The following is a 25,129-nucleotide window of genomic DNA, read 5'->3' as shown; positions in this document are numbered from 1 at the left end:
GAACTTGGTTTTAGACTTTGCTGGGTTGCCTGTCTCTCTTGCGGTCAGACAACGAACCTGAAAAGTCTGGGATAAAGATAACCCCAACGATATTTTGATAGTTAAGGTGTTGTAAACTCCATAAATTGGTTTAGAGAAATGATATAAAAGGGAGAGTGTCCTGATGTCTCCTCTCTCGGCAATATGTGCTACCCACACAATCTGATCTGTAATCTCCACCATGCCCCAACTCTGAACTTTCAGCTGGGACTTGACCTGTCAGATATAGCTGCCAGTGATTATCCTGAAAGTATACTGAATGCCTCAGTCTAGCTCTATCCAGTCTGTTATTACTGTACTTGTCGCTGGTATTGTGTATGGCTGGTCCAACCTTTTAGACCCCTGTGTGCATAGCTGCATCTACCCCAACAGTTGTACTTCTGTAATAATCTGCCTTCTGAAGAGGTAGGAGTTTGCCCAGAAGATAAGGAGGCATGGCTTACTAATCAGGAATGATGGAGCAATGGCTGGGCTCACAGCTGCATTTGCCCAGACTTAAAATGCTCTCTGTAGCTTCTTAATGATCATTTGAATAGCCTCCTTAATGCCCATGCGCATGCAGTAAGGTATGTCACCTGCCCCAAAGAAGTTACACTCTAAGGCTACATCTAGACTACCCGCCGTATCGGCGGGTTAAAATCGATTGCTTGGGAATCGATATATCGCGTCTCATCTAGACGCGATATATCGATCCCCAAGCGCGCTTATATCGATTCCGGAACTCCACCAACTCCAACGGAGTTGCAGAATCGACAGGGGGAGCCGCGGACATCGATCTGGCGCGGTGAGGACAGGTGAGTAATCCGATCTTAGATATTCGACTTCAGCTATGTTATTCACGTAGTTGAAGTTGCATATCTAAGATCGATTTCCCCCTGTAGAGTAGACCAGCCCAAAGGCTTTTCTACCCAGTGAACAGGGTTACCTGTGTCGGCAGGAGAGTGCTCCTGCTCACAATGCGCTCTTCACACTGGCATTTATCACGGCAAAACTTTTGTCTTTTGTGTTTTGTTTTGTTTGTTTGTTTTAACACCTCTGAAAGACAAACGTTCTGTCCAGTTGCCAGTGTAGACATAGCCTCAGACAGACAAAACAGAGACATGTTATTGAACAATAGTTCAGGTAAAGGAGAGAGTAATGAGATTACTGATGAGGGGAGAGAGTTTTTGGAAGGAGGTGGCTTTTAAGGAAAGATGTAAAGGGGCCACACGATGGAGAAAAATGAAGGTTTATTCCCAACAAATAAGGCAGCATGAATGAAGGCCCACAGGTTCAATCTCAGTACTCTTGAGTGCTTGACTTCACAGTGCTGTGACTTTTTTAACATCGTGGTGGTTTTTTTAGTGTTGTATGTGTGCACGTGCACACACAGATGTTTTAAAAATAATCAAACTTGTGTGGTTAAATCCCCCAGTTGTTTTGAAAATCTTTCATGCATGTGGATGTGAATGCTCCTTTTAAGAAAACGTGTTTTGAAATGCAGCCTCATATCATAAGGCTCCTGGCCATCCTAGAAATAGCAATTATGGGTTCCTCTTGTCTCCTAAATTCTCTTCCAAAAATAGGCTGAAAATTAAATGATTATTAAAGTCACTGAGTTCTTCTGGTATTAATTTCAGATTTTCTGGTATTGTCCAAAGTGTGTCTACAGATCCCTGATATGAGCTGAAGCTGTTCTGAGACCCTGCCAACTCATATAACATAAGCAAACTAAAGAGACAGGGTGGGTGAGATAATATCTTTTATTTGGATACCTTCTGTTGGTGAGAGAGACAAGCTTTCGGTCCACACTTACCTCTTGTTCTGGTCTGGGAAAGGTACTCTCAGTGTCCAGCAAGGTAGAACGGAATGTTTAGCATAAGTAGCTCATATTGTAAGTGACCATTTAAGGTAGAGTGATCCGTTAATGTCTCTGCAGTCATAGGATAAAAAGAAGGAGTTAGTGGGTTACAGATTGTTGTAACAAGCGATAAATCCAGTGTCTTTGTTCAGTCTGTGATTTTTAGTATCTAGCAGAATAATGATTTTAATCTCCCACTAACAAGTTTTTTTTGTCACTTTTGAAGTATTGAGTCATTTTTTCTCTAATTTTTCCTTGTGTTGCTGTTTGTTTAATGAGCTTGGAGCCAGTTATTTCCTTTTTGAGCCTTTTACAAGCGTAATCCTAGGAAACAATGTAAAGTGACACTCTATGTTTCATTGGATTACTCTGTGACCTTTCACCTCTGGAACTAGCATGTAAATGCATCCCCAAGGTGGTTGTTTATGGCAGGGAGCCTCAGATGAAGGGGAAGATAAACATGATGAACCCCTTAGGTTTCTCTGGTTTCAGAGTAGCAGCCGTGTTAGTCTGTATCCGCAGAAAGAACAGGAGTACTTGTGGCACCTTAGAAACTAACACATTTATTTCAGCATGAGCTTTCATGAGCTACAGCTCACTTCTTCAGACTCTCTGTCGATTCATTTGAAGTCCATCCTAAGAGTCTGATCAGATTTTGTACTTTGTTTTTCACTAAGAATCTCCAAACCTTGTACAAACAATACTGAACGTGCTTCATTACACCCCGGTGATCTAGAGGAGGGAAATGGAGAGATCACTTTGCTTGCCTCTCACTTTAAAACTGGATAAATGAAGCATGGCTATGGTAAATTGAAGCAAAAATGGCTTGACTAAAACCACACAGCAAGTCAGTGGCAGGGCTGGGAATACAATCTAAGATCAGTTCCTGGTTCATAGAATTACAGTAACTCCTCACTTAAAGTCGTCCCAGCTAACATTGTTTCGTTGCAATTAGGGAACAGGCTTATTTAAAGTTGCGTAATGCTCCCTTCTAACATCGTTTGGCAGCCGCCTGCTTTGTCTACTGCTTGCAGGAAGAGGAGCTGGTGGGGCTTGGAACCGAGTGGACCGGCAGCCCCCTGTCAGCTCCTCTGTCAGCTCACCACTCCCCTAAGTTCCCTGTGCAGCAGCTGCCTGCAGTTCAGCTGTCCCTCCCCCCACTGCCATGTGCTGCTCCTGCCCTCAGCCTTGGAGCTGCTCCCCAAGACTCCTGCTTGCTGTGCAGGAGGAGGGAAGGAAGACGGGGGCTAATGTCAGGGTGTCCCCCTCACCCCTACTACTGCACCCCGCTTACCCCATCTTCCATAAATCGGGGGGGGGGGGGGGCAGACCAGGACTCAGGACTGAGGGAGCTTGCAGCAGCTACATCTCAGCAAGCTGACAGAATTAAGAAGGCAGTGTACTTAAGAAGAGACACATATCTCCCCCATTCCTGCTGCCTTGTGTAGAGAGAGATTTAACCCCTAGGGCTCAGCCTATTGCTAGTTCATCATTTAGCAGTAAGGGACTCCTCCATCTCAACCAAGCTTCACAATCATCATCACTGTGTACCAGTGTTAAATTGTTTGTTTAAACTTATACTGTGTGTGTGTATAAAATATAAATATGTCTTTGTCTGGTGAAAAAAAAAATATCTTTGGACCCTAACCCCCTTACTGACATTAATTCTTATGGGGAAATTGGATCCCCTTAACATTGTTTCAATTAGTCACATTTTTCAGGAACATAACTACATCGTTAAGTGAGGAGTCAGTGTACTTAGTGCCTACAAATAAGCAATTTTTAGTCTAGAACCTGTCCGAACTGCATGCTAGGAACTATACATCCAATGGGCCATACTTCCATATTAAAGAAAATGTCAGCCAGGGGTTTGATTGTAGAATTATGTGGGCTAAGCTTTCACCACTGTTGGTTTATAGTGTTCGGTATCTTTGCATCCTTTCTTATAAACATACACGAATCAGAAAAGTTTATTCCTCCTAAGAGAATTCCATCCCATTTGTAGTCCTGCAGTTCATCATGATAGCCAGTGTAGTTCTTTTCAGCATGTATAAAATATTCACACTATATCTGTATAGATCATATATTTAACTTACTATTGTGTGGGTGACTTTTCTCAAAATGAAATTGTATTCATCTGAGACATCCCTTTAATTAACTTACACAGTTCCATAGGGAGAGGGATATGGAGGAAGCTACTAATAATAATAGTAGAGGCATATCTTATTACCATTGCATATTAAAGTAAAATAAAATGCTGCAGGAGGTGGAATTCCAAGGCCTTTATTTTTAATGAAGATCTTAATAGCATTTAATGTAAATTAAATATAATCACTGTCTGATTTCTGAATGTATCTCTGAGGCTGAAGCATAGTAAGTTAATTATGCTGACAACACACTTGCAACTACCAAAGCTGAGCACTGAAATGTTGTTTAAAATGTGTTTTAAAAGGGGGATAGAGAGCAGTTTTTTTTAAGGCAGACAAATTGAAGGATGCAAGTTACAAGTTTACGCCAAACTTGAATGTATTATGTACTGCAGGGGTTCTCAAACTTCATGGCACTGCAATTCCCTTCTGACAATAAAGTTACTACTACATGACCCAGAGAGGGAGGGATCAGAGCCTGAGCCCCACTGCCCCAGGTCAGTGGGGAGGGGTCCGCAACCCAAGCCCTGCTGCCCCCATCAGGGGAGAAGGGGAGACAGCCAAGCCCTGCCACCACATAGAGATGGAGCTTGGACTTCAACTTCAACCCTGGGTCCCAGCAAGTATAATGCTGGCCCTGGAAACCCCATTAAAATGGTTTGATAACTGCTGATATACTGTATGTAAGGTTAAAATTTATATTAGAATCCAAACAAAACTGGGATTTTACTCAACTTCAGACATTGAAAAGAACTGAATGTGTAGAAGCAACGAAGCCTTTTACTTTCGGGATGGGGATTGTCCATATGGAAATTTCCAACTTCTGTAGATAGACAGATTTTTGAGGTTAAGAAGGTGACTGAGGATTAACTCTAGTGTCTTGTTCTATATTGAATTATATTAAAAGAAAGTATTTGTTAAAGGCTCAGTCGTGGAACCCTCAGTCATGGAAGTCATGCACTTAGTAGGATGACTCATATGGGGATTGGACTACAAAATATTCCTCAGGATAGAAGATGTAATGATGATGGAGAGTTTGGTTTTCAGTCGTCCCTCTGTAACACTCTGTAACACTTTGCATGCGGTAGGATGTGATATTTTCCATAATTCAATGAAAACATAAGAGAGTAGTTAAAGGGATCATGAAATAACCAAATGTATTAAAGAGAAATTGAAAAATCCATTATTCATCTTTGTTGGCAGTTAAAACATCATTTCAATTTGAATCAACTCAAAAATTCCAACAAATGCTGGTGAATTGAAGAAGGCAACAGATTCATTTTGGATCAAACAAAACATTTTGTATGCCTTGAAACAATCTGGTTTGGTTTGGGTTGGTTTCCATGCAGTTTTTAACTTAAAAGCAAAGGAAATGAAGGACTAGTTTTGCAAATTTTGGTGACACAGCAAGCAAGCGGCAGTAGTTGTGGTGTTGGTGGCCAACTTCAAGCCCAGTAGTTAGAGCTCTCACTGGGATGTGAAAGACCGAGGTTCAATTCCCCTCTCTGTCTGATATGGAGCAGGGATTTGAACTTGGGTCCCCCACATTTTGGTGTATGCCTTGGCCATTGGGGGCTACAGAATACTCTGGTGTGTTGGCCTCTCTCAATCTCTCCTGTTACAGCTGTTCCACTCTATCTGCAGATAGAGTACTCTATGGCCTGGTGGATAGGGAACTCATCAGGAAGGGGGAGAGCCAAATTAATGTCCCTGCCCCACATATTAGGTGAGTGCCCTGACCACTGGTCTCAAAGTTATAAGGAGAGCATACTACTTCTCCCCCCTCCCATTCTGTGAATGGCATCTAAGCCCTGGAAAAAAGGTGGCCGAAATTATTTGGTGAATTTGTGTCAAATTCATAAATAGTTTTAGGCTGACTGAAACTGAAGCTTTCAACAAATTAACTCTTTGAAAAAAATTGACCAACTCTACTTATGACCAATTAAAATAGTTAAACACCTGTCTACATCTTAGTTTCTCTTTAGTTCTTTGGCCTCTGTGGTGACAAAGGAGTCCACTTCCTCTGCATAGTATTGCTGAGTCCTTAATGTGCATCTGAAGTGTTGCTGTGTGGCTCAGGAAATATCTTTCATTTATAGAGTTGTTAGATATGGTGCATAAAATTACTGGATTTTGATCACAGACGGCTGTCCTACCTGTGTCAGCTGTTGGGTGTTTCTAGAGTTCTTGTTAAAAACTGATGGATCCTGCATAGCCTTGCTGCAGAGGTGAATACAATGGAGCATTGTGCACCTGGGGCAGTGTGCATGTGTCAAACTGCTGTAAGGTGCATATGGTGCAGCGTTGCTGTGGCAGGGAGGGAGGGTGTCAGTGGTGCAGTGTATATATGGCAGGATGATACAATGTGCCTGTGATGGTATATATACTAAGAACATAAGAATGGTCATATTGGGTCAGAACTTTGGTCCATCTAGCCCAGTATCTTGTCTTCTGACAGTGGATAATGCCAGAAGTCTAGGCATTAAGAGGATTCAGGACATGATTTGAGGACTGCCTGGAAAGAGACAGATTCAAAACCTACCTCTCTACCATGTGCTTCTGGGATGGAGTCAAAGAACAGACAGAGAAGAGCAGAGATTTTAGAAGGATAAGGCAGCTGGAGCTCCTCAGGCAGCCAGACCCAGCTGCTTTATATCCCAGACAGGAAAAGGAATCCAGAGTGGGGGATGAGGTTCCTGGACCACAAAAAGAAGACGCTGTGGATGAAAAATATATTTGTGCCCTGGAAAGACTTTCTTTTTGAGCTGGATTTGTTCCAAAAAGGAGAAGCTAGAAGAGCTGGAATGAGGGCCTGGAAGATAAAACCCTTTGACAGTGCTTGTGGTACTGGGGTGGAGTGGGGTAGTGGGCGGGTTGCACTGTGCGACTGTGGAATAGAGGACTGATGTGTGTTTATTTTCTGTTTGAACTACTATCCGTTAGATACAGGCTCAGGTTGTGTGGTGTGATAGCAGCAGGATAAATGATTGTCTCTTTGTTTACCCTCTCATCACTCCATAGAGGTACTATGGACTCTGGTTGTAGTGTGCCACTGAAGGGGAAAAAAGATTCCTGCAACATCTGGAGAAAATCACCTGTGTTACTTCTCTTCAAAACTACCAGGCCTTTTCATCTGCTTGAGTTTGGTAGAGAAGATAGTAGGTGGATCTGTATTTCTATTGTGAACATAGTATGTTTGACTACTAATATTATATGGACATATACCTATTTCATAGAGCTGGAAGGGACCTTGAAAGGTAATTGAGTCCAGTCCTTGCCTTCATTAGCAGAACCAAGTGCTGTCCCTGACAGTTTTTGGGGTTTTTTTGCCCTAGATCCCTAAATGACCCCCAAGGATTGAACTCATAACACTGGGTTTAGCAAGCCAATGCTCAAACCACTGAGCTATCCCTCCCTGCTGCTGCTGCTGCCGCCGCCAGTGGTAATTGGCTGCTGTCATAAACAGATAAGTAAGCGTCAACAGAACAGAAGTACTTCATATCTCTTTTGCCTGGAAAGGGTTAACAAGATCAGTGAGCCTGGCTGTCACCTGACCAGAGGACCAATCAGAGGACAGGATACTTTTGAATCTTGAGGGAGGGAAGTTTTTGTGTGTGCTGTTAGTTTTTGGTGGTTGTTCTCTCTGAGTTCTGAGAGTGACCAGATGTGCAACCAGGTTTCTCTCCAATCTCTCTGATACAGGTTCTTATAGATCCAAAATAGTAAGTACTAGGTAGATAAGGCGAGTTAGGCTTATGTTTGTTTTCTTTATTTGCAAATGTGTATTTGGCTGGAAGGAGTTCAAATTTGTATTTTACTGAAAGGATTTTAATTTGCACTTGTATACTTAGGCTGGGAGGGTATTCCCAGTGTCTATAGCTGAAAGACCCTGTAACATATTCCATCTTAAATTTACAAAGATAATTTTTACTGTTTTTCTTTCTTTAATTAAAAGCTTTTCTTGTTTAAGAACCTGATTGTTTTTTTATTCTGGTGAGACCCCAGGGGACTGGGTCTGGATCCACCAGGGAATTGGTGGGGAGAAAGGAGGGAGGGGGGAGAGAGAGGTTAATTTTCTCTCTGTGTTAGGATTACTTTCTCTCTCAGGGAGAGTCTGGAAGGGGGAGAGTGAAGGAGGGGGGAGGGTGAATTTTCCTCTCTGTTTTAAGATTCAAGGAGTTTGAATCACAGTGATCTTCCAGGGTAACCCAGGGAGGGGAAGCCTGGGAGAGGCAATGGTGAGGGAAAGGGTTTACTTTCCTTGTGTTAAGATCCAGAGGGACTAGGTCTTTGGGGTCCCCGGGCAAGGTTTTGTGGGGAGCAGAGTGTACCAGGCACTGGAATTCCTAATTGGTGGCAGCACTACAGGTTCTAAGCTGGTAATTGAGCTTAGAGGAATTCACGCTGGTACCCCATCTTTTGGACGCTAAGGTTCAGAGTGGGGAATTATACCATCACAGCTGCATAAGACCATGTAAAAATGGCTGCATGTGGCCATGTAAAAATGACTTCTAAGCCTCATGTCGTGATATGCTGTGTATGCATTCAAGTGACTTCTCTGTTTTTTTATTGTGCTGGATAACCAGCAAGGCATTGGAAACCTGTTTTCAAGAAGTAATTGTTCTGTTCACCTGTAATTTATGCACTTGGTTTTCACATTTCTGCCCAACTTTTAATGAGACTTCACCCTTCTAGTGGGGTTGAGCAATACAATACGATTGAGGGGTTGGGATTAATATCTACTTGCCGGCAGCCATGTTTGATTTCTCAGGTAAACTTCTTTGGGCAGAGTCTGGACTAGATTCATCAGGGAGAATTAGGCACCTATCTGCCACTTAGAGTGTCTAAATCCAACATGTAGGTGCTACTGTTATTCACAAAACCACTGCTCAACTGGTGCCTGACCTTGTAGTTGCATTGCAGTGCCTAAATCCCCCTGCTAAACCTCATCCTGACTGACTTTTACTGCCTGATACAGAATCTGTCTCCTGGTCTTCTAGATCTGCCATGGCAATGTCCTCTTGTAGCCGTCTGTGTCTCCCTCTGCACTGCGCAGCACTGGGTAGGCTGTCGGCACTCAGGAGTAAATCCAAGAAATAATCATCATGAACACTAGAGATTCCAATAACAGAATGGATTGGTCTTGCTTCCTGCTAGCACATTTAACTGCCTGCACCCACAACTGCAGCATGTGCACCTTACCAGCTGGTGTAAATTACAGATCGGAATGCCAAACCTTATCCTGACCTTCTTCATCCTCACCTAGCTCCTTCATCACATCTCTTTCTGTTAGAGGCCCTCTTTCTCTTTTTTCTCTTCCTGTTCAGCCTTCCTCTCCTCCTTTGTTATTGCCAAACCAACTATCTGTAACAGTCTGTCTGCTTCCCTCCACCCACCACTGACTCCCTTTGTACCACACCATATTAAACCACAGATCCAAACCCATATCTCTTGCTAACTACAACTGGTGACCATTTCCTGGATTCCTTCTCTAGCATTTACTATTATCCAACCTTCATGTTGCTGCTTCTGCTATTTATACCTGCCGTCACAGGTTCATAGCATAGCCTGTATGTATTCTGCTGTTATAGCTGTAGTGTGTTATGAGAGTTATGTGAGTGAGTCATTATAAAATTAAATTGTAATTGTAATTTGCATGGTCTCTTTTTTTTCTACAGGCATGCAACCCAGCAAGAGACCAATAAAACCATTACTACCAGCACGAAAGCTATCAAGCAGCTGTCTGAGATTGTCAGAGGTTCATCTAGGGTATGTGTCTTTGGAGATGCCATTTAGATAGAAAGTTCAGGTTTGGTTTTTAAAGATAAGTGGTGGGCAGCAAGTGCCTTAAAGTTGCTGAGCTCGGTATCTTTATAATTTTCTTTGCTTTGATATGGTGGTAGTGTTGAATTGCATGCTGCCTCGATAAATCATCATTGCAAAACAGATTCAAGGGACCACTGAGGACTTCTGGAAAGAACTATCTCCTGAGGTTGGCTCTCATTAAATTAGAAATCTACAGCCGCAAAGTGAAATCCCAACTCTTTCCTATACTGTGTTTAAAACTTAAGAGCCCATATGTCAACTGGAGTAGCAGGGGAATGTCCCATAGAAGTCTTTAGACACTAGTTAGTGATGACATCAAGAGAGGAGCAAATTACACACTGGGTACAAGTGAGTCTTCAAATAAGTGAAAGTGGATTTAAGTGGCAAAGGAGTGACACTCGCATGATGTGGCATTCATTGAGTGCAAATTGTAGTAAGAGGAGGCCCTAAGATATAAACCTTGGTATCAGAGGCCCGGTATGAGGCCTGAGGCCTGAACTAAAGTAATGGTGAAGACTTTGCTAACATAAAGCAAAGTTAAGCTGTGAGCCAGAGGCAGGCCCTGTTCACAGAAGCTGGCAAGGAAAGGGCTGATGCTGCAAAAAGAGACCTACCTGAAAGGTACTGGACACCAGATAGCAGAACATTCGCATACTTGTACACTCCACACAGATAACAAGGAACAGGCTGACCCATCCCAATGACAGTGCCAAAAGGGTAATATGACGGATAGTGTTGTTTTGGTCGAACCAACATGTACAAGGTGAGAGGCGGCACCTTACTACATAGAGGGGTTGTACCTTGCTATGTAGAAGGGTTGCACCTCAATACGTCAGGAGTGATGTGTAACTTGTTTGTACCTGTGTATAAGAATGCATCCCTGGGGCGATGTCTTTGTCCAGCCGAGGGGGCAGTGGAAAGTCCCACCACTGACTGAGCCGCGTCCATTGACTGGAGGCATGTACTCGTAGTATGTCCTATAGAGTAAAAATCTGGAGGGAACTATTATTGTGCTCCGTACGGCAATAAACCTGGCCAAAGTGCCTTCGTACCTTACTAGACTCTGTGGTCATTGGGAGTTCTCTTCGGGTCTGCTGTGTCAGCTATCTTCGAAGAGCTGGGACAGCACACAGAGGGAACACACGCACGCAGCTGAGTGATATCAGCATTGAACAGAGCAGAACACCACACCGGTAGCATCTGACAACACAAATTTGTTCAATTTACATACTGAGAGGCAGAGATGGGAAAATCCGAACATGCTGAAGCTCGCACAAATGTTGCTGCTAGTGGTCCCCTTATGCCCAGTGTCCCGGTAGGTAGACCACTCACCCAGAATGGGGGAAATGGGGGTTCAAAGCCTCCCTTTGTAAATTAAAACAGTTTCTCACCATGTTATAATTTATGCCATGCCAGCCCCAATTTTCGCAGGGGTATATTCAGCCCCTATCCACCAAGACCTTGACAGTGCCCCCCTCAATGTCATAAATCCTGCAAGCCTTTTTTTCAGGAAACAGTTATTTAGCCACATGCAATCAGGCTATGATCAGAAAGCAGATTGGGCTAAACAAGACTTTAAAAATAAGTAACTTGGGCTGGATCCCATGCCAAAGGTTCCTGGGTCTGACCTTCGACCTTGGTTAACTCTCAACCAACCTTGGTAGATGTGGACATCTAATGCACAAATTGAAAATCAAGAACTTCCCGGTGTGCAAGTGTGGTTCCCCACGGCAGACCATTGAACATATCACTACCTACTGCCCAATTTATAAATATAGAGGAGACATTACTGCAATAAATCTGCTATTCCTGATGTAGCCATTTGGCTTGATCAACTTCAGGTGAAATTGTAATTGCTGCTCTACACCAGACATAGGAAAGAAGGAGAAGAAGCTCCTAACACAAGCTGGTGCATCTCCCATCGACTCCCCCAACTTTGTATGGGTTACATCCCTACTGGTTGTCCAGCAATTTCTAACAATTTGCCACTTACACCCTTTTTCTGACCAACTTTTTCTTTCTAACGTGTAATTTATGACCATTTATGTCACTACTGAATTTGGTCCAGCGCATTCTCACTGGGGAAGAGGCCAGGGCTTGTTGTGTGCTCATAAGAACGGCCATGCTGGGTCAGACCAATGGTCCATCTAGCCCAGTATCCTGTCTCTGACAGTGATCAATGTCAGATGCTTCTGGAAGTTGTAGGTTTAGCATTGGGTAGCATCGCTAACCATCTTGCTAATAGCTGTTGGTGGACCTATCCTCCAGGAACTTATCTGGTTCTTTTTTAACACATTTATACTTTTGGCCTTCACAACATCCTTGGGAAATGAGTTCCACAGGTTGGCTGTGTGTTCTGTGAAGAATCACTTTCTTTTTTTTTGTTTTAATCCTGCTGCCTATTAATTTCATTGGGTGACCCCTAGTTCTTGTGTTACATGAAGGGATAACTAACACCTCCTATTCACTGTCTTCATACCATTAATGATTTTATAAACCTCAATCATATCCCCCCTTACTCATCTCTTTTCTAAATTGACCAACCCCATTCTTATTGATCGGTCCTCATACAGAAGCTGTTCCATACCCCATAATCATTTCTGTTGCCCTTCTTTTTACCCTTTCCAATTCTAATATATCTCTTTTGAGATGACCAGATCTACATGAAGTATTCAAGGTGTGGGCGTACCATGGATTTATATAGTGGCATTATGATATTTTCTGTTGTCTTATCTATTTGTGTCTTAATGGTTCTTAACATTCTATGTGCTTTTGTGCCTGCCACTGCACATTGAGTAGATGTTCTCAGAGAATTCTCCACAATGGTTCCAAGATCTCTTTCTTCAATGGTAACAGCTAATTTAGACCCCTTTTGTATGTATAATAGGGATTATATTTTCTGATGTGCATTACTTTGTGCTTATCAAGATTGACTTTTGTCTGCCATTTTGATGCCCAGTCACCCAGTTTTCTGAGATCCCTTTTCACAGTCTACTTTGGACTTAACTATCTTGAATAACTTTCTATTGTCTGCAAATTTTGCCACCTCACTGTTCACCCCCTTTTCCAGATCACTTATGAATATGTTATACAGCACTGGGCCCAGTACAAATCCTTGGGGGACCCCACTATTTACCTCTCTCCACTGTGAAAACTAACCATTTATTCCTGGCCTTTGTTTCCTATCTTTTTTAATTAGTTTGTGATCCATAAGAGGATCTTCCCTTTTATCCCATGACTGCTTAGTTTTCTTAAGCACCTGTCATTAAGCACCTTTGGTGCTCATCTTGGAGAACAGGATCAACTTGAGTGTTTATTAAATGACAGACCCCGGTAACACAGTAATTCAGTAGGTAAAACAAGAATATAATCCTTGTCTCTCAACTACCAGTCCTTTACCCACATGACTAGAGCATGGACCCACGAGCCATACCTTCTCCCTACTGGCTTTTGTCCTGGTGTGCTCTCAGCAATCTGTGCTCTCCTCACACCTGTTCTTCCTTTAGCTTTCACTACCTAATGTTCCCTTGAACTTCCAATGCACCTTCAGCTCCCTCCCTACCCCCACAGCTGCTTCTCCTTGATGTTCCCGTACAACATTCTCTCCCACTCTGCGTTTGCACTCCTTGTGGGTCAAGGGCTGCTGCTCCCCCAAACTATCCCTGCATCTTCTCCCTCCCGCCCTGATGTTCCCCAGAATTCCATATTTCCTTCCTTCCTAGACACTGCTCCCAGTGTCCCTTCTCCTAGAACAAGTATTAGTAGAACAGCTCGACTCAGCGTTTGTCCATATAGTCCCTAAGGGGCTGAAGCTGTGTTAATGTAAAACTCCATGTTGTTTTATGAAGGAGCACAAGCATTGTTTCTTACCGTTGCCTGCCTGTATAGAGTAGTAAAGAAAAGGATGTAGCAGCAAATGAATACTCTAGCGAAGGTCGTGGTAGCCTTTGTCAGAGAGAGAATGAGCTGTGGGGCAGTTCAATGGTCAGATGAAAGCTAGCTAGAATGAAACAAAAGATATCTCACTGACTTTATAGAGATGTGATGGCCTGGCCATTCTGTGCAGATCCCCATGTTATTTTGTGCAACACAAATTGGGTCCAGGGGGAAGTCAAATAATGTGAGCTGAAAAATAATGGCAGTGCCTTATGCTTGAATGTCATTATCGGCCCCTACAGCCCAAGTGGATTCCAGCTGTGATCAGAACAGGTTTTCACTGTAGTGGATGGAAAGTTTTTAAATTAAAGAAAGTATATTTAATAGCAGAAAGGAAAAGAGACGCAAACGTTTATGGTAATAGGAGAAATAAACTCACAACTCTGTGTTGACATCACATAATAACTTTTCCTTTCCCTGGTCAATTAATTTAACAGATCTTTTTTTTTACTCTTGCTTTATAACAGTGTATAGCTTAAATAATTAAACCTACAAATTTTGATGTAAAACCTGTAGACTTTCTCCCTTCTATAAAACAGATGGCTCTGATAGGGATTGGTTGCTAGGTCTCTAAGTCACTCTGGGGAATCTGTGGATAGCGTTCTGAAGCTTTCCTCTTGTAAAGTTTCTTATAGCATGAGAAACGTTCCATTGATTTAAAGCTTTATAGTCAGTCCCTTCTGATCCATTTTTCTGTGTACTGCTTTTCACAATAAGTTTTTCTTGTACAACAGTGATGTGCCACCAGCCAAGTGCATTATGGGTTTTTTTCCCTGCCTTCCTTTGTAGCATCATTTATTGGCTAGAATTGTTGGCGGCAGGAGGCCCACCTGGATGAACTCATAGTAGATCAGGAATAGATGCTGGTGTAAATAGACCATTGATTGGATCCGTGTGAGAGGAGGCAGAATGCTGGTCTAGCTGGACACGCAGTTATGCTGGTGCTATCTCTAACCAACATTAAAGGGCTCATACCGAAACACCCCTGTCTAACACTGGGCCAGGCTAGAGTTCCAGTGTTTCTTATGGGGCTAATGTTAGGTTTGAATGATCTCATTAGATAAGTTCTTCAGGGTAGAAAACATGTCTGAAACCATGTTTGTAAAGCTTGTTAAAAAGTGATGGGATTCTAGCTCTAAAACGGAGATCATGTTCCCGTCTTCTAAAGTGCTTTGAAATCTGAGGATGCAAAATGCAATGTAAGAGCCCGATGTGGTTATTGTTGTTAAGTGATTTTTAATAATTTAATCATGCATCTCCCATGCCTTCTAAAATATACCTCCCTATTCCTCAGCAATGTCTGAAACAATAAAACATGCACAGAGTTGCTAGATGTTTTTGAGCAGTGATTGTCATACATTATCGTTTTTTTTAAATGATGCCCCCTCCCTTTCTCCCAACATATCTCTATGCAAACCTGAATACTTTAGCCCACAAGGGGATTGAATTTTAAGATGCAAGCTCCAAGACTTCAGAGGACTCCTCTGAACCACGAATGGTTTCTGGAAGATGATCCAACATACGTGCTGATAAAAAAAATACTATAGTGTTGGTCCCAAGCCCTCTGTTTTAGAAAAGTAATGCTGCAGCCCATTGAACGATTCCTGTTTATAGCATGTTATTTGGAGGAGCACTGCTGGCTTGGGCATCCTTTTTTACTGAAATTCTATTTTTAAGAGCTCCTGCTCTCTTTGAAGTCAGTGATAAAATTCTTTTTAACTCCAATGGGTGCTAGACTGGGTTTGGATGGATTTTGATCAGTACAGTTACCAGGGGTGGATTAAACAACCTGGAAACTAGAACTAGATGGGGGGAGACACACTCAGTGATCTGGGGCCTGAAACCATGTGTGCTGGCGGCTCTGCTTTTCATCCAACCCTTCTTGCTAATTGTAATATTCTGCTAATCTCACTGATGCTAGTTGCAAAGCTTTCAATCAGGAGCAGAGGGTGGGGACTGTGTTTGGAATTTCATTAACGTCCATCTCCAAGCATTCATTTTTCCAATTATCCCCAAATAGCTAACATCTAAAGGAGGGACTCCCCAAATCCATTTGCTAAAGAGGCCCTTGAATAATATTGCTACCAGAAAAGAGATTTTAATTACTAGAAATTTTAATTTCAACCACTGAACCCATGAATCAGGGAGATAACTTTTCTTGTTCTGAGCACCATGGTGAGCAAAGACTATCTTGGCTTTTGTGTTTGTTTGTGATAAAAATAAGGTGCCCATTGTTTGCAACTGTCACGATATCCATTACTACATCTCTCAATGCTGTTTAGAGTATATTCAATATAAGTTGTGGGAGAAGCTGTGTTAGTCAAACAGAGTGGAGTATGGTCCCCCATTATTTGCCGAAGAAGGTTTAAAAATAAAATAGTAAATCAGTTTATTTCTACAAGGAAAGTATTGGTGGTATTGTTGTTACTACTACTAATAATACTTTTATTAGCACCATTTTATTAGTATTATTTCTTCATTATTCCAGGTATTTGAGGTACTCATCACTGCACTAATTGCCCTTTACAAGATATAAATATGAAAGACAACTTTCCCATATACTAGAACAAGTATTCGGTGACCCCTGACTTTAAAGGGAGAGAAACATAGTAAAAGAAGAAATCCTAGAATGGCAGTTATAGGGAAGGTCTGAGCAAAGAATCCATCTTGAATCCTCTCAATAATGTGATCAGGTTTGAACTCAGGCATATGTCCCAGGGAATTGGATTCCAGAGAGGAGGGCTTGTTACTGAGGATGCCCGGCTTCCCAGCATGTCGATAAATGTATAGACAAGCCGGCCTCTGATTAGAACTCTTTTGTCCCTAAGCCAATCAGAATGAGGATGATTATTAATGGCATAGCACAGACCAAGTACAGAATCACCCATCAGACAAAATGGTCCAATCAGTCATTTGTCGTCATCCAAATAAACTCTGGGGTCTGCCTTGGCATTAAAAAACAGCTGCAGGAGACCATGCTGCAACATTCTGTTCCATTGATAACATCTCTCCTATAGATGTCTTGTCATTAAATAAATGCATGAATTAAACTGTGGTGTCTAGAGCATCCTGCTGTAATATGTTTGCTTTTCATTTTCAATATACCTATAGTCTTGCACCATCTTGTGTGTTTGTTGTATAATGGATACAGAGTGTTTGTTTTTTTTTGGTTTTGATTTTGTATTTTTTGGCAGCTCGTGAACAAATACTCTGTTTTCGCAAAAGAGAATATGAGGATTTGTAGCAAGAATAAAGCTTACATATTCTCAGTGGGTTCTTGACTGTAGCATCATCAGTGTGACATGATAATTCATATCAATTAGATCTGGGCGAACAGCGGAAAAGGCATTTTTCTGCTTTTTTGGCAAATTGCACTGATATTCATCACATTATGTACTCACTGAATAATATTACTGATTGAATGCTGCAAAAAGTATTTGCTGAATATAACATTTTGTGAGTACTGGTGAAATTCATCCACTAATATATTCTCCAAATATGATTTGACCGGCCCTAAAATGAATGTCATGAGGTCTGGCAGACCTCCTGTGAAATCATATGGACAAAACCTGAGGTCTTTACTCAGATTTTGCCTGAAGTCAAACTCCCATGGATGCCAATGGGAATTTGCCTTAGGCCAGATCTACACTAGGAAAGGTTTTCTGACATAATTGTACAGCTTATATGGGCAAAAAAAGTAATTTTGCACTTGTAGGTTGTACCAGTTTCCTGAGTGAAATTAGCTATACTAGCAAACATATGTATATTTTTTCTTGGTATAACTATATCTGCATTAGGCTTTTGCTGGTATAAAAATGTCATAACAATCACACCCATAAGCGACTTTCCTACCAGCAAATGTTTATTCTTTAGACTTTACTTAGTAATGTCAGAGTGAAATACAAGGGCTTTGGGATTTGGTCTGTTGAAATTAGACATGCAAAGGCCTATTAGGTTGTGTAGTCCAGATACTACATGGATGAGCATCATAGTCTATTTATTAAATGAATAATAAAGTATTTTAGGAGAGAAATAGTCTAGGATTGTTCCCTATTGTATTTTCTCTTGTATTGTTTCTAATCTAGTTTTATCTGTCCAACAATGGTGTCCAGCTCTTCCTGTGGAAGTGTTAGATTGCATAAACTAAGCAAAATCAGTCCAGTTTGGTATATACATGGGAAACTACTTGGAAAACTCAAAGGGTAAAGCATCCCCTTACTCACTAACCAAAATAACTTGCTGTAGCACCTTGATATTTCAAGTAATTCAGATACTGTTCAAATACCAGGCAGATCTAATGCTGCTTAGCTTAGGAGATCTTGCAGGATCACAGGCAAGGTCATACACAATCACTTTCTGCTGAATTGTCAGCCATTTTATTGGTTAGTACTGATTTTGTTACTTTATTTTTGTCTTTTAAATACAGCAGGAGCGACTTCAACTGGACAGGTTGAATAACCAGCTGTCTGATGCCATCCAGCGATATGGAGCTGTGCAAAAGGTAATAGGACTCCCACACTTCCTTTCATTTTGTGATTTGTGGATTTGGATTTGATCAACAGCAACTATGGACTCCCAAGAGCATGGAACTGGCCAATAGAGTGTCTCATGTCTTTTTTGTGTGTATGTGTTATATAGCATGATCATTTCAACATATTTGTACTGTTATTTTGTGGCACAGTGTATGGAAATACTGCAAAACATTTAGTGAAATAGCAACATATAAAATAACTTACTGAAACTGGCTCCATCCATCCATGGCTGAATGTCAGGGGCAGCTGTAGTACTGTGATGACAGCACAGCATGGCACATTGTAGAGTGACACAACTGCTGCAGGATGGCTTGTGTGATTTTAGGAGAGGTGAAAGAGAAAAAGAAACGTTAGCGTGCAGCGTTGCTCTTACCTATGCGATTTAAAGGGACACTGTCCAACATTGTTAGGCTTAAACGTTGACCTACCTTGACAACTCTGCTATATTAAAAGTTTAAGACCCTAAGGATTCCAGAGGCCTATAGCTGAATAGAAAATGCTGCAACAGCTCAAACTGTTAAATGAAGTAACCAAAAGCCAATCCTCTCCTTCTGTTTTCTCTCCCCACCTTATTCCTAGGTGACCTTCTCCATTTGCAAGGTTTCACCAGTCATCTCTATGCTGATGACTCACAAATTTACTTCCCCAGCCCTGTCCTCTCAATTATCGTCTGTTCCACATATGACAGCCTTGGGGTAGAGCTGGTCAAAATTTGGAATTTCCATTTCCCAGGAGATTCTGATATTTTAAAGAAAAGTTTCAATTTCAAACCAGAATGAAGACTAGACATTTTGAAATTTCCTGCAGAAAGAGAATTCTGGATTTTTATTTATTTTATTTATTAATTTATTTATTTTTGAGAAAAATTGAACTATTTCCTTTTGGTTATTCTGAAACAGAGCAACCAGCTACCTCTGGCTCCAGGGGACTCCCTGGGCTCTCAGGATCCCTGGCACTGGGGCAGGTCCCCAATGCAGACTGCCTCAGAGTTGGGGGCACCAACTGCAGTGGAGTTGGAAGCCAATATCCTGAGGCTGTGTCTACCCAGCCTGTGGAACTGAGCCTCACAGCTGTTTTTAGAGCGCTAGCATGAACCCTGCTAGCCCAAGTCTCTCCACCCAGCTTCTACGGGTTGTGTAGACATACCTGGGAGCCCCTGCTAGAGTCGGGTGTCCCAGGTCTTCCTGGTCCGCATGGGAGGGTTGACCTGGAACTACGGACCCTGTAAGCCTGGGCTCCCCAGCAAACCTCTAGGCGAGCTGGCATTTCACCTGAAGTTCATCGAATCCGAACCGTTTCCACAGAACGCTTCAGTTTCAACAAATTGGCATTTCCCAGCAAAAAAGCCACTTTGTTGGAAAAGTCCCAGCCAGCCCTACTCAATGAGGCATCTGCTTGAGTACTCCAAACCCTGCTGAAGCGCAGCCTTACCAAACTTGAGCTCCTACTTACCCTTCTGCAATGGAAGTGCCATGCACTTGTGTCAAAAGTTGGGAAAAAGGGGATTCTGTGCAAATGAAATATTTGAAGCATACAATCCAGCCCTAATATTTGCATACAAGACACTTTCAATGAGGATCTAATAGGATTTGATTTATTTTTATTAAACACACACACAAACCAGTTATATTTCTGATGGGTACCAAAGAGGTACCATCAGGGTAAAAGTCAGGTGTCTGAATAACCACTAGTTCTTTCTCTGGCCTTGATTAACTGCTTTAACCTGTACTTCATTTTGAATGTGGGCTGTCCCACCCCTGCTTAGCAAAACTCTTTAATTATGTGCTTAGTTGTAAGCATCTGCTTAAGACCCATTAAAGTCAAACATGTTCTTAAGTGCTTTTCTGAATTGGGCCCTTTGTTGATAACACTTTATATTAGTGAAGTTGAAAGAATTTATTTTTTTTAAAAACCATCATGTACACTACACCATTGACACAGTTGACTCTTTTGCATGTGATTGTGGAAGTAGATTGGGAAGATTCACTTACTGTTTCTCCTGCCTTAGAGCCAGACTGTTTGTTTGGGTTTCCAATGCTGCAGGAAAGTGTTTTTTTTTTTTTTAAAGTTTCCATAGAATCCTAGAATATGAAGGTTGGAAGGGACCTCAGGAGTCCAATCTCCTAGTCCAATCTCATGCCCAAAGCAGGACAAATCCCCAACTAATTAGTCTTTAAAATGTATATATATAATAGAAATGCCACTGTATTATTTCTACTCATATATCTCTTCATACAACCTTTCCGCCTCTGTTTCAAAAACCTAAGTGCTGGGTCTAAATTAGATGGCACTGTCTCGTTAAATCACAAGTCAACAATATCTGTGTAATGAGTTTGTTTGTTGTTAGATTCATGTTCATCAGCATATTCCATCTGTGCTGTGCATCTGACTTTTTAAATAAATCCCATAGTGCCAAAATTAGCTGTTGCATTTTGCGAATGCCCGGTTGTGGCAGGAAGCTGAACTGACTGGTAAATTGCTACTTACCCACGTCCTGACTGTCTTTTCTTAAATGCATATTTTGGTTTTGATAACCTTGTCATGCTTGAAGCTTAAATGACTTAATTCCTGAAAGGTCTGCTTCTTCAAGGCGGTTTTTCCATTGCTAAGCTACAGGGTTATATTAATTTCTATTTTTTTAAAATGTAATGTGAATGAAAAAAGAGTTAAATGTGATTCCTCCCCCCCCCAAAAAAAAATTGACCATTGATGCCAAAAATCCTTTTTTTTTCCTTTGGCAGAAAATAGCAGAGAAGTCCAAAGCTTTGCTTCCTTCTGCGCAGAGAAGCAGCAAACAGGTAGGTATGTGCGTTTGAACTTTAGAGGACAATAACTGAAGCATTAATAAAGTGCTAATCTGTAATCCCTTACTGATGTGGAGTAGTTCCACTGAATTCAATGAGGTTGTTCCTCCTTTTAAAATTGTATATCGTTCAGTAGCATGTGTCACCCTTGGCAGATGGCAATGATCATAGAATCCTAAAAAATAGAAATGTTGAATTATGTTGTTCAGTTCCTGGCTAATACAGGTCTGTTCCCCACCATATGCTTTCTACTGTTTTGTCCACACTGAAATGTCTCTAGAAATGGACTTTCCTCGGGAGATTTTTTCACATCTAACTGTTTTTACAAGTAGAGAATGTTTCTGATACTGTATCTCAGACCTCAGTTTTAATGTGCCGTCACTTAGGAATTTATACACTCCAGTAAAACTGTAGTGTAGATATTCATGGTTGGGGTGTAGCCCAGGCCCTGCAAGAGACCCTGCGAGAGAGGTGGGTCTAAGAGCCTGGGCTGCGGCCTGAGCCCAAATGCTACACTGATCATTGATTTTTTTCTTTCTTTCTTTCTTTCTTGGCAAAACTTAATTTTTGTTGCATAAAACTTTGGATTTGAGAAAATGGCATTTTTTTCATGGGTAAAATCAGGTTGATTTAAAAAAAAATGACCATCTGTGCTAGGGAGCTGTTGTGGAGAGTAGGGTGTGGATTCACAAATGATCCTGTAACTATCGAAAAGAAATGGGCAAAAAATTCATATTAATTTGCAAATTTCAGATAATTAAGGTTCTGTGTCTGACTTTGTTGTAACTTAGTTGGTATTAGTTTACTGAGGTGTTAGTGTATTTCTTTAATCTCAGATAAAGCTGCCTTGTTAAATGGTTCCATTAGCTCAGGAGTCCCCAACACGGTGCACCCGCGGGGTCACCTAAGTGCACCCGCATCCTGGCCAGCGGTTGAACATCCGCCGAAATGCCGCCAAATTTCTGCAGCATTTCAGTGGCGACGTCTCTTGATGATGTCATTTGTCGGCAGCAAGTGATGTCATTGAGAAGCGTCGCCGCTGAAACGCCGCAGAAATTCGGCTGTATTTGGGCGGATGTTCCACCGCTGCCATGGTCCTTCATCTGGTGCTTGCCAGACGAAAAGCTTGGGGACCACTGCATTAGCTCTTTGTATCTTGGAAGGAATATACTTTAATTGTGTTATTCAGTTACATGTTTATTGCCTTGTGATGTCTTTTCCCCCCCACATACCCCCAGCAAGTTGTGATTAATCATGGACAGAGTATTGTACATGATGGCATACATAGACTTTAGTAAGGCATTTGATACAGTCTCTCATGATATTCTTATTGATAAAGTAGGCAAATACAGTTTAGATGGGGCTACTATAAGTGGGTGCATAACTGGCTAGATAACCGTACTCAGAGAGTAGTTATTAATGGTTCCCAATCCTGCTGGAAAGGTATAACAAGGGTTCCACAGTCGTCTGTTTTGGGACCGGCTCTGTTCAATATCTTCATCAACGACATAGATATTGGCATAGAAAGTACGCTTATTAAGTTTGCAGATACCACCAAAGTGGGAGGGATTGCAACTGCTTTGGAGGACAGAGTCATAATTCAAAATGATCTGGACAAATTGGAGAAATGGTCTGAGGTAAACAGGATGAAGTTTAACAAAGACAAATGCAAAGTACTCCACTTAGGAAGGAAAAATCAGTTTCACACATGTAAAATGGGAAGAGACTGTCTAGGAAGGAGTATGGCAGAAAGGGATCTAGAGGTTATAGTGGACCACAAGCTAAATATGAGTCAACAGTGTGATACTGTTGCAAAAAAGCACACGTGATTCTGGGATGCATTAACAGGTGTGTTGTGAGCAAGACACGAGAAGTCATTCTTCCACTCTACTCTGCGCTGGTTAGGACTCAACTGGAGTATTGTGTCCAGTTCTGGGCACTGCATTTCAAGAAAGATGTAGAGATACTGGAGAGGTTGCAGAGAAGAGCAACAAGAATGATTAAAGGTCTTGAGAACATGATCTATGAAGGAAGGCTGAAAGAATTGGGTTTGTTTAGTTTGGAAAAGAGCAGACTGAGAGGTGACATGATAGCAGTTTTTAGGTATCTAAAAGGGTGTCATCAGGAGGAGAGAGAAAACTTGTTCACTTTAGCCTCTAAGGACAGAACAAGAAGCAATGGGCTTAAACTGCAGCAAGGGAGATTTAGGTTGGACATTAGGAAAAAGTTTCTAACTGTCAGGGTGGTTAAACACTGGAATAAATTGCCTAGGGAGGTTGTGGAATCTTCATCTCTGGAGATATTTAAGAGTAGGTTAGATAAATGTCTATCAGGGATGGTCTAGACAGTATTTGGTCCTGCCATGAGAGCAGGGGACTGGACTCGATGGCATCTCGACGTCCCTTCCAGTCCTAGAATCTATGAAGAAAAATCCCAAATGGCATATTCTTGTATTTTAGTTGGCCAAATCCTGATTCCACTTAAGTCAATGTACAAACTTGCATTGATTACAATGGGAATACAATCTGGTTCACTGTGAATAGATCATCTTCCGTGGAAACTAACACTCTAAGTCAAGAAACAATCTAAGTACCTGCTTAAAGCTAAACACATGCTTAAGCATCCTTCCTAAATTAAGGATGCCTTCCTGAAATGGTTTAAACTGAGAGACTAAACTGACCTCAATGGAGCTAGGCTGCTTTCCACCAACTATGGATCTTTTGTGGATAGCCACAGAAATATTGGACATCTTGGACCACATTCTACTTCTGGGGGGAAGGATAACTCAGTGGTTAGAGCATTGGCCTGCTAAACCTAGGGTTCTTCTTCGAGTGATTGCTCATATCCATTCCAGTTAGGTGTGCGCGCTGTGCATGCACGTTCGTCGGAAACTTTTTACCCTAGCAACTCCAGTGGGCCGGCATGTCGCCCCCTAGAGTGGCGCCGCCATGGCGCTTGATATATACCCCTGCCAGCCCACCCGCTCCTCAGTTCCTTCTTACCCCCGTGTCGGTCGTTGGAACTGTGGAACACAGCTTGGCTGCCTTCCACGTCCCTAGCTCTCCTTCGTTGTACAGTTCATAGTTGTAGTTAGTAATAAATAGTTGTTAAGTATAGTTAGTTGAGTAGTATTTTGTAAATAGTTGTAAATATTTGTTCGCCGGTTTGGGCCGTAGCCCTTCCCGGCACCCGGCACCAGGCCCATGCCTGGTTCGCCGGGCTTCAAACAATGCACGGCCTGTAAGAAGCCGATGCCGACCAGCGATCCCCACGACGCGTGCCTAAAGTGCCTGGGGGAATCGCACATCTCGGAGAAGTGCCGCATTTGTAAGGCTTTTAAGCCTAGAACAAAGAAGGAGAGAGACCAGAGACTGAGGACTCTCCTTATGGAAGCGGCACTCAACCCGGCAGCTTCACAGACCGTCGCCACTACACCGGCACTGGACCGCCACCGACAGGGATCCCGTCGACTCTGGGCCCGGAGGGTCCGTCGAGTCCGGTCCCTCCTAGCTCCCCCATAAGATCTGGGGTTGAGCTATTGGTCCCATCGACGCTGGAGACTTTTGCCTCGGCACAGGACCTAATCGCTCTGACAGAGCCAGCTCAGCCTCCACCCCCGGTACCTCCGGTGCGGGTTGTGTCCAGAGGCAAGCCGACGATGAGAGCACCGTCTCGGGACTCACGTTCGCTGTCCAGGTCCCGTCACCGTGGACACTCCTGATCCCGGCGCCGCTCGCAGTCCCAGCACCGCTCCCCTCGGCGGTACCGGTCGCACTCGCGGCACCGGTCATCCTCCAAACAGTCCCGGTCTGGTTCCAGTCACCGATACCGGCACCGGGACTCTAGGAGCCGTTCCCGCCGTCGATCAACTCCCCGGTCGACCTCCCAACACCGAGCTGGTGGCAGGTCCCGGTCCCGGTCGACCTCCTGGCACCGTGTCGGTGGCAGGTCTCAGTCCCGATCCCGGCACCGAGTCGGCGGCAGGTACCGGTCCCGCTCCCGGCA

General features: G+C 42.5%; 1 protein-coding gene across 1 annotated transcript in view; it reads left to right on the top strand.

Annotated features, from left to right (window-relative positions):
• The window catches only part of TSNARE1 (t-SNARE domain containing 1), a 637,975-nt gene that overhangs the window by 477,780 nt on the left and 135,066 nt on the right, over positions 1-25,129 (top strand). The window contains exons 9-10 of the mRNA XM_030553891.1: positions 18,215-18,289; positions 21,062-21,118. Coding sequence (XP_030409751.1) covers positions 18,215-18,289; positions 21,062-21,118 — 132 coding nt within the window. The remainder of the gene's footprint in view (positions 1-18,214; positions 18,290-21,061; positions 21,119-25,129) is intronic.

Source organism: Gopherus evgoodei, chromosome 2 (assembly GCF_007399415.2).
Source record: "Gopherus evgoodei ecotype Sinaloan lineage chromosome 2, rGopEvg1_v1.p, whole genome shotgun sequence".
Lineage (NCBI taxonomy): Eukaryota > Metazoa > Chordata > Testudines > Testudinidae > Gopherus > Gopherus evgoodei.
Note: the sequence above shows the minus strand (reverse complement) of the source record. Positions and strands in the feature narration are given on the sequence as shown.